A 25,212-nucleotide genomic window follows, 5' to 3' on the forward strand; every position below is an offset into this window, starting at 1 on the left:
ATGGCGACCAGAATGCATAGCAGCTGCACTCAGCACTAAAACTGGGTTAAGTGTGCTCATCAATTTGACAAAACAATATTTGAAAGCGATTTAAGAATGTAATTAAACAGTGTAAACACAGCAGAGTTGTCCTCTAATTTATTTTGAAATACCAGCCTTTAACGTTTTAAAAACACCCACTTTTTCAACACTCAACATGATCCTGTGAACTCAGATTCAGCTCAAAGCGTGTAGAAATAAGAGAATAAAAATCACAACAGCAAGTAGGAGGGACCTAGGTCACATGACAATGAGGTCAGCCCTGACCAATGAGTGACAAGGGGGCGGAGCTGGGGCCTGCGCTGGAGGGTCTGCTCTGTGTTTACAGAGTGATACTGGCTGCACTAAAGTTCGCGTAGTGGGAGCGTTGGGTTTGGCGGGTAGGGGTTACCATGCTTCAAGTGTGTTAGTGGCAGAGAAGAGACAAGGTTAAGCAGCGATGGCGCTTTCTCAAGATACCTTTATGCTATATTTAAAAAAACGCGTAGGTTTGCATTGGCTAAGCGAGAGAACCCGTGCCGCGACTTGCCCACTTTGTATCTAAGCCGCGACCCCCTATAGCCAAGGGGACCTGGTGCCCTGAGCGCGGGTTCCACTGGACGCCACGTGTTAATAAGGGCATATTTTGGTCAGCGTCTCCTCAACGGTGTGCCAGCTATGGCCAGTGCCATTGCTTCAAGGATGAGCTTGAGCTCCTTAAAACGAAAGCAGTCCAAAACGTTCGGTGTGAGGATAGTGACAATGGACGCCGAGATGGAGTTCAGCTGTGAGGTGAGTTACATTTTCGCTTGGGAGCCGAATATCTCATGATATGCTTGGAATAATGTGTTCAATGTTCACTTTTCATGTATGTCTTGGTTTTCATTAAATGCAATATCGTGCGATGTAGGTACGTGATGACTGCCCCCCCCCCCCCCGATTGCTTTCATTCTAACCGAGTGCTCATTGATTAAACGCCGCTGATTAAAATGCATTGTAATTGCATGGGCTCATAAGATTTCATGGTTAGGAAAGCTTCTAAAAATTGTTTGAGAGATAAGTCGTTTTGAACAGTTTTGTTTGTGGACATTTCGGTCAGCTGCCAATGGAACATGCTTAGTCTGCTGTAATGTTAAGTGGCCTGGGTTAAAAGATTCAGAAACAATTGTTTCTTTTATAAAAGAAAAAGTGAAGGTTTGAGAAATATTGATCTTCTCTTGTCCTCAAACTATTTTGGTTGTTCTCTCAGAAAAAAAAAATTGACAGTTTTTGGAAATATGTGGCAGAATGAGTGTTAAGAGGCCACAGAGTTAAATATTGTGCTTCATTAACAGCAAGAAATTAGTGCTAAAAATAGTGATTGTTTGACAGCCGATTAAGGAAAGAAGCAACAATTATGGAGGCTGTGTCTGAAAAAAGCAAGTCGTCTAAAATAAAGGCAAAACACGTTCATGCTATTAGTAGCAGAAACTGGTAATCAATTAATAAAGTAGTTGTAGCAAAAACCTGCAGCCCTTACAGCCCTCAAGGGTCTGAGTTTGACACTGTTGCTGTAAGCAGATGATTCTAGCCTTGTTTTTGTTGCTGAAATAGTCTCTGTCTTCTTTAAACCCTGATGCAGAGTTTAGAAAATAAATGGGTGCTTAAGAAAATATTGGGTAAAACTAAGCAATATTTTGTATGGAGTGTTTTTAAAGTGTGTTTCTTAGTGAAAACTATGCTAAGACATTTTCACTGTAAATTTGATCTAGTGTACTTAGAATGCTGCCCAGTCACAATTTTTTTTTTTTCAAACATAAATCATTACATAGAAAATATGCAGAATTTTATTTTCACCATACTTACAGAAGGTTAACTTTACACATGCATTCAAACATCACCGAACCTTGGACTGTTTTAATTATATTTATAATCAGTGAATTCAAAATAATGCAATTTCTAATATTATGTCATTTTTTATAGGACACACTTGCTCACGTACTCTTTCCCATTCAAGCCAAGCAATGTCAGAGCTGCCAGTTAGCCTTCCATGCCATATCATTAGTATATGGGAAGAAACTGGAGTACAACAAGAAACATAAATTAACCTGAACAGAATGTTTAAGATCTGTGCTGACAAATTCCTGGATGAAATCTGAAAAAACAATTTTTTGTTTTTTAAGGTAGCATGAATATTCTAAATCATTCGTAATCTCTAAAATACTGACAATTTTTCTCATGTTTTCTTCCATTCTGAGCTCACTGTTGTTGTTGTGGTGAACATATGAAAATGTGCCTTTTCGGTTGACTGACAGGATTTTTGAAAAACCCATGGGATTTATAAAATGTTGTACAGTTGTAGGAGTGTGTCAGAACCTAAATGCACTACATAACTCTCCATGTCCAGATTATTTCAGTGGATAGTGGGCTCAAAATTGTTTTATTTTTAATTTAGATGTAGCTACTTCTGCAGTGCTATGACACTTGAATGTGATAGTATTTAATATGCAAGTCTGATGGCTTATTAAGAAGGGGCAGCTGTGGTTAATAACGTAATACTCTTAGGTTTAAAGAAATACACATTAGTGATAGAATAATATATACATAGTTGCTGTTATAATGTACTTTGCCTTCTTTATAAACAAATATGTCAAGTATAAAACATTATTAAGATGAAGTGTAATTTACAACTCTTTACATTCACATTCAATCTGTACAAATGATCAAGGTGGTTCAGACAATGAATTAACAAAATTAAGGCCTTTAAATTTTAAAGGTCATTTTCAACATATAATTGGAAAAGGGTATAGTCATAGTTGCATTTCATGTGTTTTAGGTTCATTGGATTTTCCACACACTGTGTTGGTGGTGGCACTGCTGCCTCGCAGTAAGGAGACCCGGGTTTGCTTCCCGAGTCCTCCCTGTGTGGAGTTTGCATGTTCTCCCCGTGTCTGCATGGATTTCCTCCGGGTGCTCCGGTTTCCTCACACAGTCCAAACACATGCAGGTTAGGTGGATTGGCGATTTTAAATTGGCCCTAGTATGTGTGTGTGTCCTGCGCTGGGTTGGCACCCTGCCCAGGATTGGTTCCTGCCTTGTGCCCTGTGCTGGCTGGGATTGGCTCCAGCAGACCCCCGTCACCCTGTGTTAGGATATAGTGGGTTGGAAAATGGATGGATGGATTATTACTTAATGTGTTTTGAGATGACTTAATAACAAATCTTTCATGGCTACCTACCTTGTTTCTCCTGCTTTCAGGATAGACTTATGCTTGACCTGTCACAGAAATAGATCAGGCAGGTTAGAAAATTGAGAGATGGGTATGAAAAGAGTTACTCTCTATTTTTTTTTTTTTTTAAATAATTACGTGCTCACATTTTTTTTTCTTTTATAGAATTGTTGTAGCTACCTTAAGTTTATATGTAAACAGTCCTCTCCACATGCATGCTCTGAAGGGTCAGTTTGGAATATAAACTGAGTTTGTTGCAATGGCCCTCATGAATATAACTTGATACAGCATACTGTTCAGCACATATAATTTAGAAAGTATACTTTTTTTTTTTTTTTTTTTTTTTTTGCCTGAAAAAAATTTGTTTCTCATTTGATTATTTATACTGTATTCTTATTTGTTGTTGCGTGAGTGAACATGTCCAGTGGAAGACTGTATTTCATTGTTGGTTTTGGCCGACCACTTGACTACTCTACAAAAGACTCTACCTCACAGTGTCACTGAATTTGAACAAGTGGCCGTAGAAAGGGTTACAAGTTAACATATTTTTACAATACAATTAGTTCATGTTCATTGTCATGTATGCACATTACAATGAAATTGTCTTCTGTAAACACTGAAAGTAATGCTATACCGCCACTGACAGGCACATACCTTAAATGAAATATATATATATGTGCTCTCCCTCCTATACTGTATATATAATTACACTCCCGCCAACACATACGGTATTGATGTTATGACTAGCTCCTCAATAACCTTGCGTGCAAGTACACAGGCATCATTTGTTATTATGACTGGCTGTTCTGTAATTTTACCAACTTTAGAGCAAAATTGTCCCTGAAGATATTATTGCGAGTGTGAATAGCCCTCTACCATTTTCCAGAAGGGAAGATTGAGAAAAGCGACTGTGTAGGATGACTGAGATTCTTAATAATCCAGTTTGCTTTTCTAAGGCAGTGTGTGTTATGTGCTCAGAACAGAAGGCTGCTTGGTTGCCGGCAATATTTACCAAGAAAACACACACTGCTGCTTCTTTTACCTGGTGATTCAGACTGATTCATGCAATACACATAGTACAGTTTGCTGCAGTTGTTTACTTATTTGTGTATCATTCTGTGCAAATGTTTTCCTTGGATTATTTATCATATATTTAGAAGTTTGAGAAGGCAATAAAATGTTGGAGCACTGCTGCAATTTATTTTCCTTTAAACGTGTGACATTTCTCAAGGTGTTTTTTCTTTCTTAAAAGTTAAACTTTGCTTGAATTAGATTTATGGGACTGGACAGACTTCCTAATACAAATATGGGCTTACCAGTTATTCGCTAGGAATTTTGAGTTCAGAATCAAAATTCAATCCACTCTATTCGATCAAAACAAATATTCAACACTATGCAAATCTTTCTTTTTGTAACTCATTAAGTAAACAGTTAAGGTTCTTCAAAATGAGCAAGACCAAATGGCATTTGAGCATGGCTAACGATTATCTATGAAAAGAACTACTTTTGGCTAGTGAGGAAAAAAAACTTCAGCCACACAGACGCCAAAATGGAAGGAAGAGGAGATAGCATAAAAAGTTACTGTTTCCAATCAAAATGGAAGGGCAGTTTCCTTTCTCTTATCATCGGGAGATGGTTTGGAACATTGTCATTTGTCTAGTAGTCAATAGCTGGGCCTTTGCAATTTAGTCATTGGCTTCTCCCTCCAGAAGTGTGAGGGCTTTGTCAAACATAGCTTTTACTACTATAACACCACTTGTAGAGAGATGTATGTGATAAGAAATGAATGCAGCATATTTGGTGACTGTGCCTACAACAGGCCAATAGTGTGTGCTAAACCAGAGGTCCAAATGCAAAATCATGTTAATATACCCTTCTACATTGCATCTTTGAGAATTCTGTTAATAAAATTCTGACTTCTGCCTTCCTTATCTGAAAAGAATATTTCAAACAATAACCTGACCTAATGAGTATGATGTTTGTTTTTTTGCCTGTATATGGTTGGACACATAGCTGATTGCATCCAAAGGAGCCTGGGTGGTAAGGTGCTTGTATGTTCTTATTGATGTGTTTGAAAAGAGGAGTGTGAAATTCTCTCTGTTCCTCTATTTAAGTAATGCTGTTCATTGGCTTCCCATCTTTATTCTTCTGGTCTTGATGACTTGTTGATAAAATCACATGAACTTAAATGGAGTATTGAGGCTTGTTGTATGACTCTATACACCTGCATAATGTCCTGTAATTTTATTTTAGCCAGACAAAATGACCATGTCAAATGAAATATCACTTTTTTTGCAGGATACAGTTCATTGCTAGATTGCAGTGTGACTATGAAGTCACTTAATCTGCCTCAGAATGTGTATTGTTGAATTGTGCTTTTGAATTTGGCTATGTGGCCTAGAAATTCTACTGCAGTATTTTTCAATGATTAGAGGACAGTATACATATGGCCATTTTATAATACAAATGTTTTCTTAGTCTTAATCACACATTCTTTCAATTGCAAGAATGTGATCCCTGAGGAATACAAGGATTTTAGACAAAAACAAAATCACTCATGCACTTAGTTTATCATGATTAATTAAAAAAAAAACTTTCTTAAAATTTTTGGAAACACTTTTTTGTGCTGTTCCAAATCAACATGCTCATTTGAAAAATAGAGCAAACTGTGTTTTTGTTTATAAGTAAATCCAGTCTAAACTATTGCAGAAAATTTGAGTGAAATGATGGCTAACTTGTTGTGAAATTGGTTCAGTACTTGCTTTTTGACATTGTTATTGTGGTTGTGAATGTTTACAAGTACTTGGACTCTTTGCCAATACAGTACTTGTACAATTTAGGTTACTGTGTATTCAGTTGAATACTGTATAAATTGCTTTTATAACCTTTGGCATTGCACTTTTAATGGTAAATGAATATTGGGGGCATTCATCTGAATTTGAGTTATATACAAGTTTGTTTCCGCCTGGATTAAATAAACTTGAATTCTGCTTTGTAATCAGTAGCATTATGCTGAAGTTTGCCCCCATGCTCCTTTTTATTCTCTTTTCCCTTCTGTTGTTTTTCCTAAATAAAAAAATACAGTTGTCCTCTGCCCCAAACAAAATATCTGACAGTTTCTTCACATGTTTTATGGCTGATGCATGTTCATGGAGAGAAAAGAGAGGACATGAATTGTATGACTTACTGCTCTTTACTAAAAAGGCTGTTGTTTCTTGTCAGTTTAATCTTCCAAGCCACTGAACCCATTCAGTATTTCCTAGAACCTTTTATGGTTGTTGCACAATGCTTAGGACCAAAGAATGCGTCTGTTATATAAGAAGGGTATTGTTTTTTTGTTTTTTTTTCCTAATATGTAACATTAAGCATAATTGAAATTAGTGTAATTCTGTGTTGGTTGGTCCTTCCAGTAGCACACGGGACCGAGGATGGTGTTTTCCTGTCTGTTTTTACCAGCCTAGACTGGGGTTTATAAAGCAAACTTTGCTGTTTAGATAAAATTCTAAGCCAAGTTGCTTAGTTTTTACACAGCGGGAAATGAGTTGGCCATATTAGAGGAGTCTTTCTAAATTAACAAGAAACAGATGCTAAATGTAATATGATGCCCCATGTAAACTACAGAGACTCCCTTTTGTGAGGGGTGAGCCTGATCGTGTCTTTTGTTTTGCCTCATTGATACTGAGTACTGAGAAAGTGATGAACAGCCTAAATGTAGTATCCTATTTTTTTCAGTCAATAAAGATAAACTCAACAAACATTACTAAAGTGAGTATTTTTAAAAGATAGCTGTATGAGATGGTATTCAAGAAATCGTAACACTAGTAAAGCTTGATGACATTCATCCATTTTCTAAACGGCTTATCCATTTCACTCTCCACGGGTGGGGAAGCCAACACCAATCGCAAGTAGCACCGGCCTTATGCATACAGTACAGCTATGTCTGGTGCTTGTCTATTCACATATTGTTTTCATTTTTTGTAGTTTTTATACCATGTGTCATTCAGTGAAAAGGTGTTCACCTTTTTCTCTTGAACTTTGTGAACCTTTGCATGTATATTACTACTTTCCTGTCAAAATAATTAACAATGGATGATGTTTGAAGAAGAAAACCAATGATCAAAAACTGCCAAGTCCAGACATGTTAAGACAGAAGTTAAACTGCACAAACTGAGGCGAGCAGACTTTTGTGAAAAAAACGTAACAGTTTTATTGTGTTGAAGACGTTTTCAAAGTCATTGGCCAGAATTATTCCACATGAATATGACAGACAGATACACATTACAGTAAGAGGTTGAATAATGCTACTACCATAGACGAACTGACCAGGAGTTTTATAACCAATTCTGTCAGGCTGACTAATCTGCATCCAGTTACTGCTTTTTATAATTCAGTCCGTGTCTGCAAATGTCATATTGTTGAGTTAGGCTCATCACTTATATATATTTCTCTTCTGGTTCGTCCTGCTTCCACTTCAAAACTGGTCCTGCCCACATGCAGCCGACACAGCATTTCTCGATTCCTATTCGTCCTCTTCCAAACCCTTCCCCATGCTGCCTGTGGCTCCTCTTCAAAACTGGTCCCACCCACACGCAGCCGACACGGCATTTCTCGATTCCTATTCGTCGTCCTCCAAACCCTTCCCCACATTCTTCCAGTGCGATTCCTGCAACAAAAGTTTTCAAACGTGAACCTCACTTGCTAAACACAAGAAAAGGCATTCTTCCCAACAACTATATGAGTGCCAGAAATGCAATAAGAAGTTCACTACACAGGATTGTCTGACTAAACACAACAAAACTCATTCACAACTCTAGCAATGCGACATCTGCAAAGCAATGTTTCCAAACCAACGCAGTCTCAGCAGATATGCACACAATCCTCTTCCCGTTACCACAGGTACTTCTTCACCTAATTCCTGTCTTCCTGTCCAAGAGTTCAACATTGGGACTCCAGATCAGCAGTGCAAACACTGTCATGCACTATACTGGCCTGCTGAGCGTAATACATCCAACAAGTTCTCGAGGTGCTGCCACAAGGGTAAAGTAGCTTTACCACATTTGCGGGAGCCACCTGTGTCTTTATAACAGCTTCTTACACAGCAAACATCAGAAGCTAAAAATTATCGTGAACACATTCAAGAATACAACTCTTCTCTAGCGTTTGCTTCCATGGGTGCACAGATAACTCAACCTCCTGGCCACGGACCATATTGTTTTAAAATATACTGGCAAATTTATCACAATCTCTCCACTATACGCTAACACTTCTACCTCTCCAGGATATGGACAATTGTATGTTTTTGACACAGCGCAAGCTACTGAAGTACATATGAAGTAGCGAAAATGTACTTCTCCAGCTAGATTCCATGCTCGGAACCATCAACCCCTTTGCTATATCATACAAACACATGCATGAAATCGCTCAGTCCAATCCAACAGCATCTGTACGAATGGTTTTCAAGGAAAACCCTATGCAGGATTTACGACGATACAATGCCCCGACATGTCACACCGAAGTTGCAGCGATTTTCGTCGGAGAAGATGGCGAACCGCCTGCCGAAAGAGACATTTGCATCTATCCCATAGGCAACTCCTGTAAACAGATTTCCACGCTCAATATGAATTGCGATCCTATGGTTTACCCACTTTTATTCCTTTACGGAGACATTAGCTGGCACAAAGATTTACAACATGTTCCCGATAACAGAACCGCCAAGCAAATAAGGCTTACTCAATGCCAATTTTACTCGTACAGATTAGCAATGAGAAATACATTTAGTATTTTGCAGTCCAGCGGCAAACTATTCCAACAGTACGTCATAGATGCGTATATTAAAACAGAGGGCATGTGTCTCAACTATCTCAGATTACATCAACAAGATCTGCGTGTGGAACAATACAAAGGACTGCTAGATGCATTGCAAGGAAACGCTGAAAATAGCAATGTACGTGTAGGCAAAATGATCATATTACCATCCACATTTCCAGGAAGTCCAGGATACATGCAACAAAACTATCAGGATGCCATGGCCATAGTATGTAAATTCGGAAAGCCTGATTTATTTATCACTTTCACATGTAATCCTGCTTGGCCGGAAATTCTACATGCACTGTCGGATACCCTAAGACCAGAGCACAGAGCTAATATTGTAGTATGAGTAGATCTTTCGACTCATTATGTGTCGTCTCCACCAAAACACTTATTCACAACAGTGTGTTTCAAGAAGTATTTATTTCTTTTTGATTTCTGAATTCCTTTCTCACCGTTTTCCGTTTCTTTTCTTACACCCCCGTATGCTACGGCGGGCTTCGGCTAGTTATTATTAAACACATTTTGGATTGTTGAAATTCAAAATTTAGTAATGCCTCAATTATTTAGATTTAGGGCAGCAACATTTCTGCTTTGCAGTGCATCCAGCTGTTTAAGTGACACCATTGTTAACTAAAATTTAAATAACTTGGTATTGCATGCAACCTGTATGAATTATGTAGAATAAAACCAGTACCAGGAAGACCATAGTGGTTTTTGGTGTTTCCTCCAGTTCCAGTTTCTTTATTTGAAGTCAGTTATTGCTTTCTTGGCTTAATTTTAAGTCCCGTGCACATTAAAGTTCATAACCCCTAAATTTATTATTCATAAAAAGTTACATGTACAGTTTCTATTTATTGCATTTTTAAAAACTGGTCTAATTAGCAATATAATGCACACACAAACCAAACTAATGTTCATTTTGGAGTATTTTTCTTTAAAAGTGTTTGGATTGAGAGACAGAAATAGAATAGTTAAATATTAGGAAGAGCTGATAGCTGAGATTCACAAAACATGTACATGATATTCTCGAAAAAGAAACTTAACAGTTTTAGACATTTGTAAGATGATAAAACTGAATCAATCACGACACACAAAATTAAATAGTTTTATGTTTTATTCTTATTTTATATTATTTTTCACAGAAAGGTGCAACATGAGTGTAAGTCTTACTATTAATCATGGTGAAGTTTACGAATACGTACACTGTACTGGTGACTTTTGAAATGAAATAGCATTAAAGGACTGTGCAGGTTGAGCTGAGTGAACTAAGTCATCAATATACTAAAACACTAAAAGGAGTAATTCCAATGCTGAGCTTGCCTACTTAAACTTAGAGTTCATTATGTTTTTTAAAATGTTATTATCTGAAACTGTAGAATTTTAATTGCATTAGTATTAAATGAATTGATAAAAGTAATACCCTGTAAATATATTGTAAGAAACGAGGGCTCCTAGACTGTACTAAAACTTGCAGTGAATACCCGGTGCAGTCCAGGGTGGAATAAAATGCACGTGTAATCTCTTAAGTGAATTCCCCCAAGGGAAAAAAAATGGTCTGTAGATAGAAACTGCAAAATGCAGCAGTATTGCATAGTACATCTGCATTTTTTTCAAATATATTAGAATTGTATTTGATTAGTGACATTTGCTCTGACAGCCCTAGCAGGTGACTAACTATGAGAGAGTGATCAAACATGTCAACGATGTTTCCCATATATGAGGTGTGATCAAAAAATACGGTGAATATTTTGAAAAAGAAATGTTTACAACTACTAGTCACCCTCAAAATACTCTCCTCCACTTCGAGTGCACTTATCCCAATGCTCCTGCCACTTTGCAAAGCAATTCTGGAAGTTTTCTTTCGAGAGTCTTTAGTTGGGCTGTCGTGGCTGTCTGGATATACTCAATAGATTAAAACTGTTTGCCTTCCATGGTCATTTTCAATTTAGGGAGCCAGAAGTCGCACGGTTCCAGATCCGGCGAATAAGGTGGATGTGGACACAGCGTAATGTTTTTACTCGATTTTAAATTGTCGTACCAGAAGGGATGTATGACAAGGAGCATTGTCATGATGAAGAATGAAACCGTTTCAACATTTTCCTCGGTTATTGATGTTGAAGGACGTCCTGATCTTTTCTCTTCTTCAACCGAGTCGGATCCATTACGAAATTGATCAAACTACTTATAAACAGTCTTAATTGTTGGTGCAGTATACCATAAACCGATTTTAACACCTGATGGGATTCCTGAGCTTTTTGCAGTTTGAAACAAAATTTCATGTTAATAATATTCATTGTTAACGACAAACTTTAAAAACACACTTGAACTCAACAGTGGCTCACAAACGACTGACAGTATCAAACAAGTTGAAACTAGTCACAAACTCGATTCTAGGATGGACATGTCAGAACCTGCATTGAATTGTTTTGTGTTGCTCTTGGATGGTGCTCTGCATCAACATTCACCATACTTTTTGATCACGCCTCGTACATCTGTGTACAGTAATATGGACCAAAAATATCATTGTTTCAAATAGTGATATTATTTTAAACATTTCAATGAGAGTTTTCTTTGTGTCAAAACAGGTGATTGCATGCCTATGTGCATTTCAATGAAGATGTGAAATTTGAATTGCTTTTAATGTAAATAACCTATTGTGACTTAATATGAATACAGCAATGCAAATAAAATTACTTTCAACATTCGCCCACTGTCTGGTGGTGATCATGGAAATTACAATTGTTTATAGTGGTGCCAAGCAAAATAACCTGAAATGCACAAGAAAACACCAAATTAAATATTTTGTATTTCTTTTTCCTTGTCAGTTTTTTGTTTTTTTCAAATTAAAGATGTATATACAGTGGTGTGAAAAACTATTTGCCCCCTTCCTGATTTCTTATTCTTTTGCATGTTTGTCACACAAAATGTTTCTGATCATCAAACACATTTAACCATTAGTCAAATATAACACAAGTAAACACAAAATGCAGTTTTTAAATGATGGTTTTTATTATTTAGGGAGAAAAAAAATCCAAACCTACATGGCCCTGTGTGAAAAAGTAATTGCCCCCTTGTTAAAAAATAACCTAACTGTGGTGTATCACACCTGAGTTCAATTTCCGTAGCCACCCCCAGGCCTGATTACTGCCACACCTGTTTCAATCAAGAAATCACTTAAATAGGAGCTGCCTGACACAGAGAAGTAGACCAAAAGCACCTCAAAAGCTAGACATCATGCCAAGATCCAAAGAAATTCAGGAACAAATGAGAACAGAAGTAATTGAGATCTATCAGTCTGGTAAAGGTTATAAAGCCATTTCTAAAGCTTTGGGACTCCAGCGAACCACAGTGAGAGCCATTATCCACAAATGGCAAAAACATGGAACAGTGGTGAACCTTCCCAGGAGTGGCCGGCCGACCAAAATTACCCCAAGAGCGCAGAGACGACTCATCCGAGAGGTCACAAAAGACCCCAGGACAACGTCTAAAGAACTGCAGGCCTCACTTGCCTCAATTAAGGTCAGTGTTCACAACTCCACCATAAGAAAGAGGCTGGGCAAAAATGGCCTGCATGGCAGATTTCCAAGACGCAAACCACTGTTAAGCAAAAAGAACATTAGGGCTCGTCTCAATTTTGCTAAGAAACATCTCAATGATTGCCAAGACTTTTGGGAAAATACCTTGTGGACTGATGAGACAAAAGTTGAACTTTTTGGAAGGCAAATGTCCCGTTACATCTGGCATAAAAGGAACACAGCATTTCAGAAAAAGAACATCATACCAACAGTAAAATATGGTGGTGGTAGTGTGATGGTCTGGGGTTGTTTTGCTGCTTCAGGACCTGGAAGGCTTGCTGTGATAGATGGAACCATGAATTCTACTGTCTACCAAAAAATCCTGAAGGAGAATGTCCGGCCATCTGTTCGTCAACTCAAGCTGAAGCGATCTTGGGTGCTGCAACAGGACAATGACCCAAAACACACCAGCAAATCCACCTCTGAATGGCTGAAGAAAAACAAAATGAAGACTTTGGAGTGGCCTAGTCAAAGTCCTGACCTGAATCCAATTGAGATGCTATGGCATGACCTTAAAAAGGCGTTTCATGCTAGAAAACCCTCAAATAAAACTGAATTACAACAATTTTGCAAAGATGAGTGGGCCAAAATTCCTCCAGAGCGCTGTAATAGACTCATTGCAAGTTATCGCAAACGCTTGATTGCAGTTATTGCTGCTAAGGGTGGCCCAACCAGTTATTAGGTTCAGGGGGCAATTACTTTTTCACACAGGGCCATGTAGGTTTGGATTTTTTTTTCTCCCTAAATAATAAAAACCATCATTTAAAAACTGCATTTTGTGTTTACTTGTGTTATATTTGACTAATGGTTAAATGTGTTTGATGATCAGAAACATTTTGTGTGACAAACATGCAAAAGAATAAGAAATCAGGAAGGGGGCAAATAGTTTTTCACACCACTGTATGTGGAATAAAAGCTAACCCAGCATGATGCAATGCACTTATTAATTTGAAATGTAAAAAATCAAATTTCGAAATTAGCATAGCAAAAAATATTTTTTTTCATTTATCAGATGCTTTTATTTACAGAAACTTAATTCTGCTACTAAGTTATAAATAAAGGAATAAAATACAGGATTGAACTTAACAGGGTCATTTCTCCAACTTTGCAGATTTCCAAAATATAATACCAGTAACATTAATACTTATTTTTCATTGTATCTGTTTTTTTGTCAAGCCAGCAGCTATATAAAGATGTGCTTTCACTGAAAATATTCTTTAAAATGGGAAGGAAAAGAACAGAAATCTAAACATATGAATATTGTTCTCTGTGATGCAGTGCAATAGCCAATTCTTCATAAATGTACTTTTCATTATTGTGTTTGTACTGGCACGATGATATGATGCTGCTGCTTCTTGCCAATGTATATGTTGTGTTTGTTGTTTGGACTTCATAAGACAGAGTGGATGACCTCTAATTTACAGTCAACCATGCTGAAATTCTCATTAATATGATGTCACAGTGTTTAAGTATTGAATACTGAGCTTATCGGTGTGAGCCATTTTTCTATTCATGTTACACATAGGTAACCAGTCTCTTTGAGGTTGTGTTCAATTGAAGGCTTACATATTTATATAGCTAAATGCTTAGCACAAAACAAAACATGCAAATCTACATCCAGTAAAATGATTTTTGCTTTTCATTTGCCTTTTCAATATTTGTTGTACAGTGATTCCCCTCCTATCGCGGAAGTTATGTTCCAGACCCATCAGCGATAGGTGAAAATCCGCGATATAGAAAGACCATATAAATAAACATTTTTTTTATAGTTTAATAAGCCTTAAAATACCCCTCGCACATGCTTTAAACATATGTAAACTTATTAAAACACACTTTGTAAACACATATGATATGTGGATGTTGGGCTAAGGATATGAGTAACATCTCTCTATTATAAAAAAAAATCTTGGCAGGGAAACAAGGCTCGATCTTCTCAGAAGACAATTTGACATCCCGCGAGAGACATTCTAACGTCACGTAAGACAAGGCAGTGAGACAGAAGGACAACTGCTGTATAGGCTTTTAAACGACCGACGCGCAGAGCGACAAGCAGAACAGGCATCTTGGCAGAAGCAGCACAAAGCCAGTAGCTGATCCGTCTACTTCTGCTTAGCGTGTGTTCAGCTTCCCCCCTTCACAACGCGAGCGGGAGAGACCAGATCATCTCGGAGAGACACTTTGACGACACGTAAGACTAGACATTACAACCTTAGGAAGCAAAACCCGTGAGATGGTGACTTTTGCATGTCACGCCCTACTTACAATTTTAAAACAAGTTCACTGACATCTAACCTAGCAGTTGTTGGAATGCTTTTGGCAGACAAACTTCAGGTGCTCCCAGCTCTTAAATCAACGACGAGCAGAAGACGCAGCTTTCCAGCAGCAGCTGCAGTAAGCCAGCAGATGATCCGAGCACTTCTCCTTAGCATTAGTTCAGCCCTCACCCCCCACCACCCTTCATAATGCTAACAGCAGAGACACGAAGTGGCAAAAGGACAGCTGCTGTACAGGCTTTTAAGTGATTGACACAAAGCGCGACAAGCACAACACACAGCTGGCCAGCAACAGCAGCAAGACACCACCTGATCCGATCACATCTCTTTAGCGTGCATTTAGAACCCCCCTTCACAACACGAGCATGATTTAACCACGCCTGGGGCAGGAAATAAAGGACAAATATTGTTTTTACAAAAGTTTTAAAGTAAAAATGAAAATAATGCATATGTAACAATTCCCATGAAAATAACAATCTCTTTAAATTGTTTATCCGGTAAGCCAAACCTGGGTGTGGGCAAGCAAAGCGAGCAGGGGGCGGAGCCCCCTAATAATAATAATAATAATAATAATAATAATAAATTTGCAATAGCTGAACCGTGATATAGCGGGGGATCACTGTAATTTAATTTGTAAATGTGTACCCTCTATTAAACAAGCTCCTAACTAACACAACAAATACCAATCACTTTCCTGCATTCCATTTTGAGTTGCCTTCTTTGGCCGTCTTTTTCATATTGTCTGGTGAAACTTGACCACAGTTATTGTCATACTGAAAAGACCACTGTGATGAAACTCTCACTGTGTTCACACTAGTTACAGACTAATTTTTGTCCTAAATTTTTCGTTATGTTTGAAAATCCAATAATTTTGACACGTTTGGGGTTGTGGGGGAAATTAGGATGTTTCTTAGTTTGAATGCAGCAGTTACATATTTCTGGTACTGCAGACACATATCTGTGGAAACCTTCTTGCTAAACAAGAAGTCCAGTTAGCAGCAAGAACTGACATTAAATTAAAAAAGTGGGTGGTACAAAAGTCTGCAACAACTGTGACCCTGCAGGACTAGGATAACCTGGTCTAGTACTCGGCTGTGAGTAAACTTATCCCTTCAGTGGGATAACTTTGTTTTTTTTTTTATCAATAACTCTTTTGAAAAGTGATTTAAATTTCACAAACACTCAAAATACATTTTGTTTTAGTCTCCATAATTCTTAAGCACACCACACATTTGAAGGGCAGAGTTCTTTTTCTTGTTAGATTGACAGGAGAAATTCACTGGATTTCAGCTGAAAATTTCAGAAAGTGTGCATTCTGTAGTATATGACAAACTAATTGTCTAGAATAACCCAAAAGTAGTGCTGAGTTTACTCGTTAAAGAGGCAACATGCTTTCTCACCAGAGAAGTGCCTAAAATCAGTAATAGTTGAAAAATGTCTTTTGTGGAGTTGTACACTTTAGTGATTATCATATGTTTAACTATTTTAAAAGTATCGAATATATAGTATGTACTTTTTTTTTATATTGTTTCTGTTAATTGATTAAATATTATAGCCTTGAACTAATGCTACATTTGTATGCCATTATTAAAATCACTTAATTAAATTCAGGATCATGAAAGGCTAGAGTCTTTCCCTTGGTGTAAGACTGAGAACAGCCCTGGCCATGGCATCCATCCATCACAAGGCCTGCTTTCAAATGTAATCTTTTTTTTTGAAAATTTTTTAAGGAAATTTCTGCGCTTACTGTATCAGGTATTTGTTAATATTAAAAGCATTTTTTCTTCTCCGTGTATACAGGTTGAGTATCCCTAATCCAAAATGTGAAACTTTTTTAAGGGCTGACATGATTACACCAGTGAAAAATTCCACACCCGACCTCACTTGCTCATGTGGGGCTCTGACTAATGTTCCATCAGATTTTTTTTTTTTAACTGACAAGCTTTTGCGAACCCATAAAACAACAGCTAGTTCTTACCATTTAGGACCAATTTTGTAATCAATCCCACTTTAAATTTCAAGCAGTGCACCAACACACAAACGTGGTGGGGGAGGGGATGAATGGGGGTTTCCCAATGGAGTTTAAAGGCGATGCGTGTGCATTAGCAAAGGGTGAAAGGAGTGACAACACTGCGGGACACTTCCAAACTACTGCACACAAGGGGGAAGAGCAGCACAATTCAAAAGTGCTATATGGCACAGCTTTGAGGGAACATGGTCTCTGACGCTGTGTAGGCACCAATTTATCAGCCATTATCACCACTAGACCTACATACATTACTCACTGTGTGTGTGTGTGTGTGTGTTTCTTCTTTCCTTTATTCTTATTCTGTGTACAGCAACCTTTTAATCAAAACACTGGATTTTCAGTGGAGACTGAAAGCATGCAATTCTTTGTTGTTGCTGTTGTTTAATAGATGATAGAGGTATTCTGCTGATGCCAGTGTGCACAAACTTTGTTGCATGTGCAAAATTATTAAAAAATATTGTATAAAATTACCTTCAGACTATGTGTATAATGTGTATATGAAACAAATACATTTTGTGTTCAGATTTGGGTCCCATCCCCAAGATATCTTATGTATTATGCAAATATTCCAAAATCCAAAATGAATCCATAACTATAGGAATATACTACACCATTTTCCTTGTAAGCCTCACTGTTGTGGTATTTTGTAGTCTTTATTAGTGGAACATAATCAAAAATTTGTAGTGACCGATACCTAAAGGAAACTGACTGTTTCAGTTTTTCAAAAAATCAGACAATTTTAGATTACAACAGATGGCTGCTATAGTCAAATTAGGGCGAATGGCTTTAAACTTTAATTTTTTAATATAGGTGGCATCCCCAAGTTTGTGCACTTAGTATTAATTTATAATTATAGGTTTATAGGATAAGGTCATTAATGTTGTTTTTACAGAGTAGCCTAAGTTAATAACAAGAGTAAATGGAACAATTGATATTGATTGCACCATTGGGAAAATATAACTTCACAATTCTTAAATTTATTATTTTGTTATTTGCAGTTATTTAACTGATTTGGGAATTGGACATTTATAATAATTCTTGCAGTAAAAATCAATTTGACAACTACCCCTTGTTTCTGTAAAAGAAGTTCTTTAGCTTGGAAATTGCTTGTTTATGCACCAATTTTTGCATAAATGATAAAAACACTTTCTTTGCTGAAAAGTATAAATGCAGTATATTAAAATGGTTGCCTAGCAATGTGGCTCAGTGTCGAGCTATAGAGACCAGTAAATCTCAGCTTAATATACATTTGGAAGGGCTATGCAAATAAAAAATGTGCTGTGTTCGTATCAAAATGTTTTCTTGTGTTATGTAGCTTTGCTTGGTCGCTGGTCTTCTATATTGTAGATATTTTCAAAAACACAGAAAGGACTGTGTTTTTAGTTTAAGACTTCTGTGTTCTTAGTTATAGTATCTCAGATTTCAGTGTGCCTGAGATGCATCATATTTTACTCCCACTTTTAGTTGTTTTTCCAAAATCTTTCAATAAGTGTATTTTAATATAAATGATTCATGACACTTCCTCAAAGTTTGACGTATACACCAGCAAATTATCAACACCCAAACTTAAGCACATCATTGGCATATCCTAAATTTGGATCAATAGTGTTCTGGAGAGACAGATTAAATGCTTAAACATACACTGACAATGTCTGGAAATAACAGATTCATGTACTTTTAGCAGTGCTGTCTTTTAAAGTATCTTAAGAATGAAAAAACAGCTACATTGATGAAACTGTTGACCATCTCTTACCTGCTTAAGATAATTTGTCATTTCTAGTGAATTTCTCAGCATTTACTTTTTTTAACATTAAGAGTTCTAGATAATTACAAGTGAATGTCTTCAGCAAATAATAATTTTTATTATACTGCTGTGGTAATGTATATAACTGACCCATGCTCATCGTATCTATGCATTAAATGTATTGAGTGAATGTTCTAAAATGTTTGGATGTAAGGTTAATATTATTAAAAGTATATAATTAAGATTCAAAATACAAACAAAATAGTCTTGTCCTTTAAATACATCATGCTAGGTTTCTCAGTATTTAAATTTCCAAACTACTACAAAAACACATTTTTTAACATTGTTAGGATGTTATTATTGAAAGGAGGCCATATGGCAGTACTGGACTTGGAAGTCAGTCTTCTTATTTTGATTCCTATTTCCCTATGATTTCTTCGATGTACAAAATACAGACGGAATTAACACATAAAAATGGATTTTAGATTTTAAAACGTAAATGTAAAAGGGGTGAAGGACTGTCACAAAATGTCCCAATATATTAACCGTTTGAGTAATCTGTAGTTCTGTCATTCAGATATTATTTTCTAGTTTGTTGTTTTTCAAGTGAATGCAATTCTTCATAGAAATTCAGTTGTGCCTCTATCTGTTCATGTGCGTGTGTCTGTATGTTTTTTTGTTAAAGGGACATGTTAGTTAGATGCATGAGACAGAAATGAAGAACTTTATGATCTTGCTGCTATGGTGCGTGGGGACTCAGTCATATGTGTAGAGGGTGTGGAGGAGCAGGCTGAGCACACAACCCTGCGGCATCCTGGTGTTGAGGCTGAGAGCAGTGGAGGTGTTGGGACCCAGCCTGACCCTCTGGGAGCGACCAGACAGGAAGTCCAGTATCCAACTGCAGGTGAGTGATGGAAGTCCCAGATCTGCCAGTTTGGACACCAGTTGTTGTGTGAGGATAGTGTTAAACACCGAGTTAAAGTCCACAAAGAGCAGTCTGGCGTAACTCCCCTGCTGCTCCCGGTGGGTCAGGGCAGCATGATGGGCTGTGGCAACAGCGTCCTCCGTGGATCTCTTTGCTTTGTAAGCAAATTGAAATGGGTCCAGGTCTGCTGGCAGGCAGGTGATGATATGACTCTGCACCAGTTTCTCAAAGCACTTCATGATGACAGATGTGAGTGCCACTGGGCGGAAATCATTCAGACTGTTCGTGATGGATTTTTTTGACAGCGGAACAATGATGGAGGACTTGAGGCAGAATGGGACAGTGGTCTGGGACAGGGACTGGTTGAAAATCCTAGTGAAGATTCTGGCCAGTTGATCCGCACAGTCTTTCATCACCCGTCCAGCCACACCATCAGGTCCTGCAGCCTTTCTCGGGATCACATTCCTCATCACCCGCCTCACTGCACGCTCTTCCACTGTGAGTATGTTGCTGTTGTGAACAGGTGGCTGTGATGGAGCTGCTGTTGGTGTCGCCTCAAAGCAGGCAAAGAAGATGTTCAGCTCCTCTGCCAGAGAAGCGTCTCCCTCAGTGGCCGAGGAGTTGCTGGATTTGTAGCCGGTGATGTGCTGGACACCCTGCCACACCTGCCTGGTGTTGTTGCTCCTCAGATGGTCCTCTATCCTTCTTCTGTACGCTGCCTTGGCCTCTCAGATGCCTCCCTTCAGGTTTGCTCTGGCTACACTGTAAAGAGCCCCATCCCCAGACCTGAAAGCAGTATTCCTGGCTTTCAGCAGACTCTGGACTTCCCTCGTCATCCAGGGCTTCCTGTTGGGATAAATCCTTATTACAATTACAGGTACTGAAGACCAGTACTTTCTGGCAGATGTTATATTTATAGTGAGCTGCAATTTTTCCATCTTTTCACAGGCAGTACTTCAGTCCCTTTACAACAACTAGCTGAATCTTAATGGCATTTTAGCAGTGGTTACAGACAATACATAATGCTATCTGAGAGCATAGCAGGAGGATTTAAAAGGGGTTATGCCTAATAGAGTGCATTCAACCTTCGTGTGTCATGTCATCAAGATGGTGGAAGAGACCTGGCAGCACTATAAATACTAATGTGAGGCTGCATCACTAGTGATGTATGTGGGTGAAGTCTGCCTTCTTCAAGAAGCCTGGCAGGAAAAGGAGATGGGCAACCTTCTTGTCATTAAAAGAGATTGTGCTGACCGAGGCCCCCACAACTGAGGCAGGTTGAATCCGTACAGTACCATGCTGAACATACTTACCTTTACAAAGTGTTCTTTCTGGCGGAGAACACATAAGCTCAGGCTGTAACAAATATCCTAGAGCTGATTGAAACTGAGTAAAAACTCCCTAAAAGTGAAATTAACCTTCATCTCTGAAGGATGTATCGAAATAGTCACAGCTCTTACAATTCTGGAGGGCACACACTGTCATACTGCAGTCTCAGCATACAACATCATGGAGGATCTGGGCTCCTACGTGATAATTGGAACTGCAAAAACCTATGGCTTTGGTGCCAAAACTGATGAGCTGTTGAATCAAATGGGCATGCAGCAGAGGAGAGAAGTGCTTGACCACCTGCATAATTCATTCCAACTGGCCTTTGCCAAGTTCTCAAAACATTTGAATGTCCATCCTGCAAAGGAGGTATGTAAGCTGGCCACAATGTTTGATCCCAGGCAGGCTCCTGCTATGGAAAAACACATTGAAGGATACACAAAACTGAAACTTACGATGAACCCATCAGTACAGCTAAGTGAAGAGTGCACAGTGTATTTACACTGCGCTTCAAATGAAGGTCTCTTCTTATGTGTAGCTGGCTGATTACTAGAAAGGTGCAAGACAGCATTTTCCAAGGGTGACAGAGATAGCATTGCCCTATATATACTTCCCAGGCAGCTCAGTTGACTGTGAGAGGAGCTTTAGTAAATCCTCACAGACGAGAGAGTCACTCAGTGAGCTAAATACCAAGCACCTCGCAATCAGATATGGAAATGAACCAAATTTGCATAGCTCCAAGTTAAAACAAATTGTACTGATTAAGGGCGCTAAAATATAATGACTGCTAGTTTGCTGAATTCAGGTGTTTAAATGTACAAATTACATTTTTATTTTTACTTATATATGTGTATTTTTTAATTTATGCCTTGAACTTTTATTTATTGATTAGTTTATGCCCTGAACTTCTGGCCATTATGTTTAGGTACAATAAGGTACAGTTGTGCTGGTGTGCTGTTTCATTAAAAGGAACGTAAAATGCCATTTCACCATTGTTTGTTTTGTTGTAGCTGTTGCTACTTTCTTACAGTAAAAAAAAAAAATGGTAAAAACTCAAAAATCCTAATCAAGGAACAAAAAAAAAATGGTAAAAACTGAAAATCGGAAAAATAAAATGGAATTTGTGAAAAAATAACTTGGATTCTGTAGAGCAGTAGGTTTCCCGTTACAGTCCAGAGATGTGCAGGCTACGTGGATTGGCGATGTTAAATTGGCCTGTGTGTGTATTCACCCTCCAAAGCTCTGCACCCCATGCTTGTTCGGGTAGGTTCTAGCTTCTTGCAATCTTGCTCTGTATTTATGGGTTTGAAAGATGGTTAGGTGAAAGTTTACTGGCTTTATTTTCATCATGACATTACCATTCTTCAGCATATAAAATTGTTCAGTAGAAATGTTATTGTATTTTGATATGTATGAATGCCAGTACTAATTTACTAAAATAACTAGTTTGCTGCTCTTCAAAGACAGAAGAAAGTTAATGTTTGTAATGCATCGTCTATTGGAATGTATTTTGTAGTGCATGTCTTAATTAAATGCATAACTGAAATATTTATGATGGGCCATCTTTTAAAATGACTGAGACATGTTACTGTCATTTTACCTTTTCATGATAATTGTACATTTCCATCATCCCTAAAGTACTCTTTATTTGCAGTCTTTGAAAATCTTTGCTAAGTTTGCAAATTTGGAAAGTAAAATTTATTCAGAAAGTAAAGGTTCTCTTGATGCATCTTTAACATTTGCTTACATTCCACTGCAGAGCTACAGCAACTTGTAAAATAAACACCCTGAGGCAGTCTTTGACAGTTAAGCAAGCATGTAATTTCAATTATATGTTCATTCAACGTATGTATTTTTAGTATGTGCAAGACATGATCTGACGAATGATCTAACGAAAAGAACCTACTTCTCACATTTCTTATAGAGACTTGTTTTGGGGCTGTCCCCTTTGTAGACTATATCAGAATTAAATTCTTGTCTATTTGTCACACAATCCTAGGGATTGCATAACCCCTGCTCTTGTAACAACTCTGGTTGAATTTCCACCTTATGTGTAGTGATAGATTGTTATCTATCTATGTTATCACTACACTACAAATAAACCATCTTAATTTGTTCGGTTGAAAGAATTCTAGTCTGCCTAAAATAGTGTGATAGTAAAATGATTCATTTTACTTAATGTTAGAAAAAAAAGTAACTGTTTTAACTTGTCTTAAATATGTTCATTGCAATGAAAGTTTAAGAGCAATAAAAACAAGATTGTTGCTTTTTTTCTAATTTGAAAAACTTACTTTCAGTATTTTAACTGGTCATAGAAGGTGTGTCTTCATTATGGAAGTGTGAAATAAATAATGTTTTCCTTTTTTTAACTTTCCAGCATAATACAACTAAAGCAAATAAATAAGATTAACATGTCAAATACAACTATATGCTACAAAAGTAACCCAAAGAAAAGAATATGGCATTCTGCCCTATCCCAAAACGAAAGAAAGTAATACAAATAGAGCACTGCATCTAAATTTGTTCTTTTATATATGGTAAAACAGCAAGTATAGTAAAAAAGTTAAGCAGAGGCCTGGTTTGTATATTTCAAGATTATATTGCCATGTTTTGAACAGATCCTGTTAAAGAGACTCTGACTGTTTCCAATTTAAAGCAATACATCATATTTCTACTGAGTTATACAAGGTGAATTGGGATTTTTCCTGTTGTACAAAGTCTATGTGCTAGTATATTGGCATAGAATATTACCAGATTTCTCATAGTGCACTTTAATTTTGTCTGGTAGCAGCACTACAAAGGAAAAAAACTGTTGTTAAAGAGTTATGCTATGATTTTTAGGGAGGGAAGGAAACACTACTATAAAGTGATAATGAATGTGTTAATACAGCTTTATGTATTTCTTAACACAGGTCAAATGGAAAGGAAAGGATCTATTTGATCTGGTTTGTAGAACACTTGGACTTCGTGAAACCTGGTTCTTTGGACTTCAATACCATGTGAAGGATACTATAGCATGGCTCAAAATGGACAAAAAGGTAACTGACTTTGCACTGTTGTTTTTCACTTAAAAGGCCATGTATGGGAAATTTTACTGTGAAGGTTTTGGGTTGCTGCAGTACAAATAGGTTTTTATCAGTAAAGCTATATGAACCCAGCCCATGTAACTGTATCTTAGAAATGAAACTCTAAGAGGAAAGGATCTATACTGTATTGTGACCGCAAAGTTAGCTATTCATGTACTATGGTGGTTTTCTGAAGCTCAGAATAAAAAAAAAAAAAAAAAAAAAAAAGCTAACACAGCAGACTGTATACTACTGAATGAATTTAAATGTTAACCAGTGAGTTCAAAAATCTGCTGTAAACAAACCTGCACTGCTGGTCTGAATCAATCATTGCTAGAGGTACAAGTAAAGAGTTTCAAAGATTTTATCTAGTATTTCTATTAATTGGTTGCATCAGTAACAAAACTGTTGACAACATATTTATATAGTAGCTGAGAAATCTGTAGTTTTCAAGGAATGCCACTCGTGCATAAACAGACATTTTGATTTAGCAATACATTGTACAAATAACAACTACAACTGTTTTCTACTGTACCCTCTGACTCCATATGACCCCAAGCTGGATTAAAGTGGAGTTTTTCCTGATTGGAGTTCAGTTCTTGTGCTGTTTAGAGCTTTCACGCCCATATGGCTAGTGAAAGTGTGTGTCAATGTATTTAATGCAGTGTTAATTTATTTTGAGACTATTCATTTCCTTTCCCAGCTGCTTGATATGGACAAATTGATTATTTTTGTATTGCTATCTTTTTATTTTATTCTAGTTTTACTAATCAACATAACCTTATAGGAGTAAGGTGAATAAAGCACAAAGTTTGATTTTTTTGATCAGAAGTGTCAATTCCCATTACCTTATGGCTTTTCTTTCTTTTCGTCTCGATCATAAAGATTAAACCGTGCCAACAATTTGGGTGATCAAGCATCATACAGGAAGGTCATTGTGCTTGTAGATTGCTTTATATGTTGCAGAATTATTAGAGGCAGAAAATATGCAAAACACTGCATAGTACTTATTACTTTGGTTAATGACATCTGATATATTAAAATGATTCTGTCTGACATCTTAGTCTTTGCTCTTTATACCTTCTAAATACCAGCTCTACAGTGAAATGGTTTTCCTATATAAAAACTATTGAGTTTTCTTTGTGCACTTAAACTGCAGAGACTAACAACACATGAGAGAGCCACAAGCAGAACAAACTGCAGCAGTATTATTAAAAAATACATTGTTTTAAATT

General features: G+C 37.3%; 1 protein-coding gene across 2 annotated transcripts in view; it reads left to right on the forward strand.

The window, feature by feature from the left end:
* Positions 1-322: 322 nt before the first annotated feature.
* The window catches only part of nf2a (NF2, moesin-ezrin-radixin like (MERLIN) tumor suppressor a), a 134,545-nt gene continuing 109,655 nt past the window's right edge, over positions 323-25,212 (forward strand). For both annotated transcript variants that reach the window (XM_028825449.2, XM_028825448.2), the window contains exons 1-2: positions 323-810; positions 23,825-23,950. In XM_028825449.2, the coding sequence (XP_028681282.1) occupies positions 697-810; positions 23,825-23,950 (240 nt within the window). In that variant the 5' untranslated portion in view covers positions 323-696. The remainder of the gene's footprint in view (positions 811-23,824; positions 23,951-25,212) is intronic.

This window comes from Erpetoichthys calabaricus, chromosome 18 (genome assembly GCF_900747795.2).
Source record: "Erpetoichthys calabaricus chromosome 18, fErpCal1.3, whole genome shotgun sequence".
Classification (NCBI taxonomy): Eukaryota; Metazoa; Chordata; class Cladistia; order Polypteriformes; family Polypteridae; genus Erpetoichthys; species Erpetoichthys calabaricus.